The sequence below is a fragment of the Eupeodes corollae genome, chromosome 2 (genome assembly GCF_945859685.1).
Source record: "Eupeodes corollae chromosome 2, idEupCoro1.1, whole genome shotgun sequence".
Classification (NCBI taxonomy): domain Eukaryota; kingdom Metazoa; phylum Arthropoda; class Insecta; order Diptera; family Syrphidae; genus Eupeodes; species Eupeodes corollae.
In genome coordinates this window covers 67,174,711-67,185,301 of record NC_079148.1, presented here as the reverse complement: position 1 = coordinate 67,185,301, position 10,591 = coordinate 67,174,711, and the positions used below count along the sequence as shown (strand labels likewise).

At 37.1% G+C, this 10,591-nt stretch overlaps 2 protein-coding genes across 2 annotated transcripts; one reads left to right on the top strand and one right to left on the bottom strand.

Moving 5' to 3' along the window:
* Positions 1-856: 856 nt before the first annotated feature.
* Positions 857-1,875, bottom strand: LOC129947145 (uncharacterized). Its single transcript, XM_056057588.1, has one exon. It carries the CDS (start codon positions 1,809-1,811, stop codon positions 963-965), a length of 849 nt encoding a protein of 282 aa, XP_055913563.1. The 5' UTR covers positions 1,812-1,875; the 3' UTR covers positions 857-962.
* Positions 1,876-7,435: 5,560 nt separating this feature from the next.
* LOC129947994 (uncharacterized) lies at positions 7,436-7,990 on the top strand. The gene is made up of 2 exons (XM_056058792.1): positions 7,436-7,576; positions 7,635-7,990. Exons 1-2 carry the CDS (start codon positions 7,480-7,482, stop codon positions 7,907-7,909), a joined length of 372 nt encoding a protein of 123 aa, XP_055914767.1. The 5' UTR covers positions 7,436-7,479; the 3' UTR covers positions 7,910-7,990.
* The last annotated feature ends 2,601 nt before the right edge of the window (positions 7,991-10,591 follow it).

Here is a 10,591-nt window from a genome sequence, read left to right as displayed (position 1 = left end):
TAAAAAAAATAAAGCAAACTTTTTTTAATTTCTTATTAAAAGAAACATTTTTCTTTCATAATTTATGAAGTTCAAATATCTTTTGTATAAGCAGCTTCTAGATTATGAAGTTGTACCCGTGGCGCTTAGCGCATTGGAATGTCTTGCTAGAAATCTTTAGTTCAATCCCTGCTTGTGCCACCTGAAGACTTTTTGTATGGGTAGTGCCTTTTGCGAAGAGTTGACCAATCCTCCCAGAGAAATTCTTATCAAAAAAAGTGCTTTCTCAAATCAGCCGTTTCCTAAAATGACTTGCACTCACACGTATATGCTAAGTGTTTGTAAAGAAGTTGTACTTGTACTTCAGTACTTTAATACTAGATCTTGTGAAGACCCCAAGTAAAACTGTGTTATCATCACCAACATCAAGTATTTAAATATATTGAACAATATTTCCAAGCTCTTGACGAATACTTTTTTCAGATTCAATACTTAAAGATATTACATTACTCGCATTGTTCAAGTACTTCAAGCATTTGCAGAAGCCCTGAACATGAATAGTCCAAGTACTTTGCATTTCTTAAGTTCTTATAAGAGAATTGTTAAATTAAATTATCTACATAAACTATATTCTATTTAAATTATAAGAATTTCCTGAGCTACTTAAAGGTTCATGTATCTGGTAACTCTAGTTCTGTGCAATGCATACCACATTTTGCTTTGAAGGTGCCTTAAAAGGTGATGATAAAAGCTGAAACCCTCAAATAAAAATTGAATAGCAAGCTAAAAAATAATAAGTAGTTTGACTTGCTACCAGATTTTGGGCTTTGATAAACTCCTTGCAACAAAGTAAATTACATTATTTTCATTTAGTTATTTCGTTAAGTTTTTCGATTTATTTTTAAAATAATTATACAATTTGCTCGTGTACAATTTGCATATATTTATATTCTTATTTACAAAACTATTTTTACTATTTAAAATTAACATCCTCCTGATGTTGGAACACCATATTGATATCCACCTCCGCTAGCGAGGCCAGTTGAAATTTGATTTAGTGGTGGTGTAAGATTAAAGACAGGTGGAGATACTTGACTCACAGCACCTGCATTACCCGAAACATAAGCACCACCACTTGAATAACCTCCAGCGTAACCACTGTTTCCACTGCTGACATAAATGGGTTGAACAACTTGATTGTTAGAATATCCACCTCCAACTCCGCCGGATACATAACCTCCACCACCAGATGAATATCCACCACTGGAAACGGTTTTAGGAATGATCACTTTTATAACTTTAATAATGTTTCCGCCTCCACTTGAGAAGCCTCCGATTGGACCACTAGCAGCTATTGGTTGCTGGGAAATTATTGGAGCTTGAACTTGAATTGGTGCGGGAGCTGGAATGTAAGAAGCTGAAATCGGAGCTGGAGCTGGTGCGGCTACTACCTGATAAGACGCTCCACCAGAAAATCCACCGGCATAGCTTCCACCAGAGCTGAATCCACCACCAATGATACCACTATCACCTCCACCGATGTAACCACCACCACCTCCTCCACCGCTTGGAATAATTACTTTAATGATTTTAACATTTTCTCCACCACCGTATCCTCCTCCGTATCCGCCTCCGTATCCACCACCGTATCCTCCGCCATATCCAACACCGCCACCTCCAAATCCACCTCCTCCACTGAATTTACCACGACCAAAACTGCTTCCACTGTGGCCAAATCCACTTCCTCCTCCTAATCCAAGGAGCTTATCAAGGATCGCGGCTGAGGGTGAAGCAGCAGCCACCACAGCCAGAACGCAGAAGAACACTTTCATGATAAAAATAATTAGAGGCTAAACTATTTGGCGGAGTGATGATGCTTATCCACGAATATAGGACGCTATCGAACTGATGTCAATCGTTTGCCCTCATCTTCGTTTTATAGCATCTCCAAAAGACATGTGACAATTTGTTGTTTAAACAAATATTCCATGTACGTTATAATAATATATGACATAATAATATTTTGTTGGTGGGTATAGACGTACGAAAGTAGGTACCTAACCTAACCTACTACTTATGGTATATTGACATTGAACTGACCACTTTTTTGAATCTCAATTTTTCCCGCCAATGAAAGCGTTAGAGGTGCTAGATATTTAAGTTTTTGTTTGCTCTTAAAGATCTACATACCGTACATATTTCTACATACATAGTTATGTACTAAGATGTGCGTACGCACGAATATTTTTATGGAAATATCTATGTACATAATATGAAAATTTGAATAAAGGTAAATAGAAGCTTACAAAACTTCACATACTTAAATTGCGTGAATTTCAGTTACCATGCGTATTGACTTCAATAAAAAATATATAATAATAAATCGGTACCAATTGAACTTATTGAACGAATGTTGTTCGGATTAAAAAATCAAGTACATCATCTTATTTGTTATCGTAATCCCTTTCTTGAACTCTGAGTTTGTCTTTTAATGGATGAATTTTCGGGTAAACATTATCAATTGTAAAATTATGTGACATATGAATAAAATATTTAAAAAATAAATAGAGTTTTCATTCACATTTAAAAGTTACATAGGCTATAGGTTAGGTTGCACTGGCTGTCCGGGATCGAGTAGACCACATTTGGCCCAATGTGATACCCCATGAATCTAGAGAGTCCTTCTTCTGAGCTCAATGAAAATAAATTGGTGTTAATTACCAAACGTGAACGACTTTTTACATAGGTGTGTTTGAGATTGTTTAGATTGCTATATTTAGAAGAATTCCCTAGATATGTCTTTCTAATGTATGGATTTTCAAACAGCTTCTAAAAAAGTTATTTGATAATGTGGCTAGCCACATGCTGTGCTTTCCTATTAGGAAGTGTCCAGTTATTATCGAGCTTACATGCAATCTGCTTAGGTGGTGATGTTTTCCAACCTGATGTTGGCTTTCTTTATAGTGTCCTGTCTAAGCAAAAGCTTACACGAAGCGATTGCTAAGCGAGAGTTAGCCAAACGTGATAAAATGAGTAGTATTGTGACACTCGTCTTATAGGAATGCTCTATAGAAAGATCTGGAAGTTATAAAATTAAGGAAGTTTCTACCGAACTGTAGTTGAGGAATGGTGTAGTCTATGTGCTTTGGAATTGATTCTAAATAATTAAGAACTTTGGAATTGCCAATGCTATTATTAGTCTAGTGTGATGAAGCTTTGGATATATCTAAAGGTGACAAATGAAGAAGGGGTCCAGTGTCGCAGATGGGGTCATACTTAGCGTACTTACTTACTTACTTAAGGTGGCGCTACAGTCCTGTGTGAACTAGAGACTCACCCAACAAACTTCTCCATCTAGCTCGGTCCCTAGCTAGATATCTCCAGTTTCACGCTCCAAGTTGGGTGAGGTCACCTTCCACTTTTAATTCTTCCTCTACTGCGCTGTTCTGTACGTGTGGATTCGAAGACTTTCCGGGCCGGAGCATTGGTTTCCATGCGCTCTACGTGACCCAGCCATCTTAGTCGTTGGACTTTTACCCTTCTGGCTAAGTCTACGTCGCTGTACAGCCCGTATAGCTCGTCGTTCCATCTTCTCCTCCACTCCCCTTCGATGCATACGGGAACGTAGATCATACGAAGAACTTTTCTCTCGAACCGACCCAAGGTGCTTTCATCCGCTTTTGTTATAGTGTATACTTCTGCACCGTATGGCAGGACGGGGATGATAAGGGTCTTATATAGCAACACTTTGGTCCCTCGAGAGAAGACTTGACCACTCAATTGCTTTCTTAGTCTAAAGAAACTGCGGTTAGCAAGAGTTATTCTGCGTTTGATCTAAGCGCTGGTGTTGTTTTCTATGTTTACAGCGGATCCTAGGTAGACGAAGTCCTTGACTACCTCAAGGTTACGTCTGTCGATGGTGTCGTTTTGACCAAGACATCGGTGTTGTATGTGCTTTCTTGACGACACCATGTACTTTGTTTTGCCCTCATTAACCGTTAAACCCATTTTTGCCGCCTCTGCCTTAATACTCACAAAAGCCCAATTGACATCACGCTGAGTTCTTCCGATTATGTCAATGTCATCAGCATATTCTAATAATTGGACAGACTTTTGAATGATAGTGCCTCTAGTGTTGACGTTTGAGTTCTGCACTATTCTTTCAAGCACGATCTTAAAAAAATCACATGACAGCGCATCACCTTGTCCAACCTTTATAGAGCAGCGTAAATTCTCCATGGTCATCCTGAAAAAACGGACGAGTTTGGCAGGGATGTCAAAACTAGACACTCTATACAGCTCATCAATGTAGATGCTGTCATATGCGGCCTTGAAATCGATGAAAAGATGGTGGGTGTCGATTTGGTGTTCTTGGGTTTTTTCCAGGACCTGCCGTAGTTTGAATATTTGATCAACTGTGGACTTTCCTGGTCATAAACATCACTGATAAGGACCTATCAGGTTGTTGACGATGGGCTTTAGGCGTTCACATATTACGGCAGAGAAGATTTTATAGGTGATGTTAAGTAGACTGATTCCTCTATAGTTGGTGCAGTTTAGATGGTCTCCCTTTTTCAGGACCGGGCAAACAATACTGAGGTTCCATTCATCGGGCATGCTTTCTTCCGACCATATCTTACAGATAAGTTGGTGCATGCTCTTAACCAACTTATCTCCAGCTGCTTTAAAGAGCTCGGCATTCAAGCCATCTGCTCCAGCGGCTTTATTAGACTTCATCTTAGATATGGCAATCTTTACTTCGTCTAAGTCGGGAGGACGGGATTGTTGGCTTTCGTCGTCTATGTTGAATGGATCATCCTGCCTAGCAGCGGAATTCAGTTCGTCGTCGCCGTTATACAGTCTGCAGAAGTGTTCCTTCTAAATCCTCAGCATTGACCGCGAATCCTCTAAGATGTTTCCACTTTCGTTTTTGCAGCCTTTGGTTCTGGGTTTATGTACCTGTGAATTTCGTTTCACCTGTTCACGCGTACTGGCTACCACGACGTTTCGCCCGCAGCAAAATCTATGAGCCTGAATCCGTTGTCGGAAGTGTTGTCGTGCAGGCTGTTCTTCCCGATTATTCCACCAAAGATGGCTTCCTTTCCTAACTTGGCATTTGAATCGCCCAGGACTATTTTAATATTGTAGCTAGGACACTGCTCATATGTTTTGTCTAAGAGCTCGAAAAACATATTTTTGGTGTTGTCGTCTTTCCGAATTTAGCTTTGATGCGTTTGGTCATGAGGTGCTCATTAATGCACCTATAGCTCAAGGCTTCTTGACTAAGTCTGGCTCCAATGACGAAGCCGCATCCAAATAAGCGCTGTTGGTTCTCGTGGAAGCAGTCACATTAGTAAATATAACAGTTTTTTATTCTCTTTTTGCCTAGCCCATCCTATCGTATTTCCTTGATGGCGGTGATGTCTGCTTTATAGCAGTCTAGGGGTTCCGCTAATTCCTTGGCCGCACGTGGTCTGTTAAGGGACCTAACATTCCAAGTGCATATCCGAAGTTCGTTGTCCTTAATTCGTTTGCGTTGGTTGTCAACAGTAAATCCGTCCATATCCGAGGCTTGTTGGACCTTCAACTATGAGGCTTTTACGTGGCCAGGAAGTCACCCCGACGGCACAACCCCCAACCTGGAGGGCCAGATCTTAAGTATAACTCCAAGGATGGGGGCCGGATAAAACCGCTCCTTATAGGCCTGGGCTCCGAAATTGTCGAAGAAGCCCTAAAAGGTGTTCACTAAGTAGTTCAACCTTACTGGAACTGTAGACGCCACCGTTGATTCCATCTCGGGCATTCCTCCGCTGCCGTCTGGATAAGGAGAGGTGCCTTAGTGGAAACACCTCTCCCCACCTCTCTCGTTTGCTGCCCCCAACAACTTTCCACCGGGGTTGGAACCCAATCTCCAGCTGAGGTACTAGGCACCCGATGTTCACCACGGAGAGGTGAGAGTAGAAGTTGATAGACGGAGGTGGGTTTTGAGAAAAATTTATAAGGTCATCTTTCTAAGGCAGTTTTAATTTTTCTCCACATTGTGGGGATGTAGACCAGAAGTAGGCAGGTGTTTGAAATTATCTCAAGAATAAATGTTATTATATTTAAGGCTTTCTGAAGATCAGCTGATATCATCCCATCAGGTCCTGATGATTTATATAGTTTGAAGCTGTTGAAAGTACATCGTAGTTTTTCCTTTGCGATTAGACCTTGTGCGAATGTTACGATATTAAAATGTATTTGATTGAATCTTCTTATAGCATAAAAACTACCATTAAAGTGGGTATCCGGTAAGAAGTTGGGCGATTCTTTGCTAGTATTTGGCCAGAAGCAATCTGCGTTTTTAAGCCAGCTGAGCATCACCGGACTATTTGAAATAATTTTCCCTAGCCCAGAAGCTTTGAATGTTCCTTCAATTGTAACCTGAAAGATCGTTTAGATATTTTGAGTTTCTTTTTGTGTCCTTTAAGGGATTCCTTATAAGAACCTCAGTCTGAAGCTAATCTTGTACCTTCAGCTCTATTAAAGAGCCTCCTACACTGTCTTCTGAGCGAGACAAGACCCAAGGGCCACCAATGTGACTTCGTATAATTATAAATGAAAAGCCGATATCTATTAATTGGTTCATAGCTGAGGTGAGGTCTTTGACTTTACACACAAGTTCAGCAGCGTTAGAGAGAAAATTAGGACTAGCCAACACTAGCCAGTATTTGACTTTGGCTGTTTCCAGCCTAGCTACGACGGTGGTATTTCTATCACTGTCATTGTGTAGTTAAAAATCATTTATACTAATTTTCAATAATAGGCAGGATCACTTTTGACATTTACATAAATCAATTCAATTTTCCATAGATACATAAATTAATTTATTAAGGAAGAAGAAGATTGGCTTCATATTTTCCTATTAATCCATTTACCTACATTTATTTTTATAGTTTGAGCTCAATTTTAACTACTAAATTGAATCAAATAATTCAAAAACCACATTCATTAAACTTACTGCTGAAAACTACTTTCGGTACCAAACAAATCTAATTCGAAAATCTGTTTTTCATTACAAAAGAAATCTATTTGTTCCGCTCAATCCATAATTCTAGAAAGATATTAGCTATTATTTGACAAATCTAAGAGCATTGTTTTAACACCTAGTTTTGGGAGCCTTTTTTGGGTTTCCTTTATTTTAAGTTTTCAAAGTGCTGTGCATTTTATTGACTCGTTTAAATTTACTAAATGATGATAAATGTATGTCAGTGTCATTACATAGTTTAGTTTGTTGCAAAAAAAATGATTTGTGTGATCATTAAGCAAATCCTCAACATTATATTCAACTAAAAAAAAACAAATTGCGTGCTGCTGATGTTTGAATGCACTCATGCAAGTAAAATATCTTTTCAAGAGATCTGAAATAGACATCATAATTTAAGTTATAAAGTATAAATAAAGCTTGTTTTAAAACATCCATATCATTTATTCAAGAATTTTATAATCAGAATCTCAACAATGAGCAATAAAATTTTGTCCCTAGCACTCATGTATTATTTTGTTTTAATTATCGCTGAAATACGATTTGTAATATCAAAGCCAATAAACCAAGGAGGTATGTGTTTCTGTAAATGTTTATCACTTGATTTAAATGTAAACCTATTTTGTTTTAGAAAATAATTCACCAATTCAAATATCGTCCGTCATTTTGACAGTAGAAGATAGCCAAAGATATTCATCTCCAGAATCAAAGCCGGAATCAAATGGGAAATATAAAGTAAACGGCGGCCGCGGTGTCGAGAAGAAAGTTTATTCTGAAATTCATAGCAACGAATTTCTCAGATTTGTTGGAGCAGTTGGAAGTGGACATATTTATGTTCCAACTACTGGTGACAAACATTTTGCAAATGTGAATGATGGTTTGCTTTCAATTGATAGCAATAATTAATTTTGTGTTTATATTTTATTTGTTTAACAGATGAAATACTAATCTATGTACATACGTATAAACTATAATTTTTAAATATTAGTCCTGTTTTATTTGTTTAAAGAGAACGATTGCTGACGAAAAAACGTCAGTTAAAAAATATGGATGTCATGGCGATACAATTTTGAAAAGCTGAAAATAAAGGGGCGGCGACTAGTGGAAAATATAAAAACAAACATTGGTGAAAAGTTCTAGTAATAAGTCTAAATGAATGACTCGACACTTTATTTATGATGAAGATCAATTTTCTGTTATCAGATATCTTCAGAAGATCAAAGCGCGTCTGCTGAAATTATTTTGTTTTTGAGAGTCCAAATCAAAGCTTCTTTGTCAGTGTCGAGGACTAACTTTGATAAGTCATATATCAAGAAATCTCAGAAATAAATAAACGTTGCTAAAATTGCCACCAAAAACGTGATCACCTTTTTAAAAAAGAAAAGAATAAAAGCTGGCTTGACAGTTTCCACCCATTTCTCCAAAACACCATAACTCTAATGAGTGCAACGAGAAACCAAGACCTCATTATAAAGATTGGGACTTTGTTCAGTGTTGCCACAAAACTAAGAAACAAAGAGCTTATGATTTAGTAAGTATAAAATCACTCGAAGAGTAAAAGTATGTTACCAATCTGGCAGTAGTAAATTCAAGCACTAATCCAAATTCAAAGCAAGAGAAACAGTTTTTATCAGTGGGATCAGCTCTTGCATTGTACTTTGAGCTAAGGTTGGTATGCTAGTTTACGGAATTATCAGCGGAAGTTGATTGACCAACCATATAGTGCGTATAAGTTTTAACTTGATATAATACTGCAAATATTTTTACCTAATAGCATTTGTACATCTAAAATTGATCAATATCGATCTGGTGCTATTCTTTGGGTAAATGATATATATATTATGGTAAGCTGGGGCACATTCGTCAGCAAAATTTTAAAGACTCTTAACTTTTAAATTCGTAGGTCGTATGAAGCGGTAATATTAAAAAAAAAAAAAACAAATTATATACCAAAAAAACTTTTACTATCATAAACAAAAGATAAATATTTTTTGTGTTTAATAAAAAAAGTCGTTTTACCGAATGTACCCCGGAAACGCTCCGTTTCGTCAACACACGGGGTACTTTCGACTTATGAATCGTTTCCATTAAAAAATCAGGTTTCAAATAAATTAAGTGTTAATTTAATGAATTTCGAAAGTTCAAGAAAAACAAAAAGAGTAATTATATAATATTTAAAAAAGAGTGTTCAGATCAATGCAGTTCTTCACCTAAATGATATACTTGCGGAGCACTCGCCCTAGCAAAATGAATGCATCCAATGTTGTGAGAAACAACCAAACGAAGAAAACTATAGTTTCGGCCTTTCCACTCTCCACCTTTGAATAAGGTCATTTGAATGCATTTTCCACATTGCTGATAGACTGTCCTTTGAAAAATGGGGAGAGTTCAAGTAGAGGAAAACAAAACTGTTTTCCAAATAGAAAAAAAAGGCATTCAGGCGAAGTTCAAAACAAAAATGGGACTAAATGTTGACTAGCCAAAGCTATAACAGCTGTAACAACATTGCTCGGACATTTTTTCTTATCCGGAGAAAAGTTCTGAAGTCACAAAAATCGACAAACTTTGATTCAAAAATTAAGTGCGTTGTGCACCTATTATTTTTCTTCATGAAAGTTTACACACTTTTTTTTAAATAAGGTATTTCTTGATTATAAAGCATAAGAGAAAATTTGTCAATTGTCAATAAGAAATTTCATTTTGAATGTTCCACAAGCATTTGTTTAGTTTACAATTTTTAATCTGTCAACTTTTGGCTAAAAAAGGAATGATTCACTATTTAACAACAAATGGGAATTGTTAAAATTCACTACCAAAATAGTTAAATCAAATTTGGGTCCACGGAAAGCATTTTAATGGCCGGATTGTCAATTTCTCAACGATCTTTTGAGTTAGGCACTTGTTTACCACAACCGAAATTAAATCATATATAGGCATGAAGGCTTTTGAAGTTCAGTAAACAAAGGGCTCTAGCCGTTTGGTCAGCAGCAATAACGTTTATTCGCTAATTGGTTCCTTAAAGTTCATCAAATAATGATCCGAAGTTTTATCTTGGATGATGAGGCTGATTTCTCAGGACTCGGATGAAGAATTATTTTTGACCAGCGTTTTCATCATCAACGTGCCACTGTTTGGTACGTTATTCGGGGCTGTGGAGTGGCAGCGTGATTGAATCTGAAAAATAAAAACAATCTTAATATTTTAGAAGAAAAGTTTCCTGATTATGTTTTGACATTTCTCGACGTTTCAAGGTCCCTAAAATCGAAATAAAAGATTTTTAGAAAGAATTCTGTGCGTGCGAGCGTGTGTACGTTCGTCCGTACGTTTGCTACGTTTTTTCGTCGTCCAGAACCAGAAGATGTATCGATTTCAAATAAATTTTGTTATACAGATAATAAGGCAGAAAGATGCAGAAAGTGCTCGCAAGAAAATTGCGTTTGTGGTTTTTTTACCATAGCAGTTTGAAAAACGGTGAAAATTTTGGTTGACACTAAATATCCCACGAACCAAAAACGCTAGAGACTTGAATTAAATTTTATATAATTTATCGTAACGTGATATCAAAAATTTTGTTTTTATAAATAAAAA

Coding starts and splice junctions, on each gene's coding strand:
- LOC129947145 (XM_056057588.1), bottom strand. CDS start 1,811: ATGAAAGTGTTCTTCTGCGTTCTGGCTGTGGTGGCTGCTGCTTCACCC.
- LOC129947994 (XM_056058792.1), top strand. CDS start 7,480: ATGAGCAATAAAATTTTGTCCCTAGCACTCATGTATTATTTTGTTTTA. Junction 7,577..7,634: donor AAAGCCAATAAACCAAGGAG/GTATGTGTTTCT, acceptor ATTTTGTTTTAG/AAAATAATTCACCAATTCAA.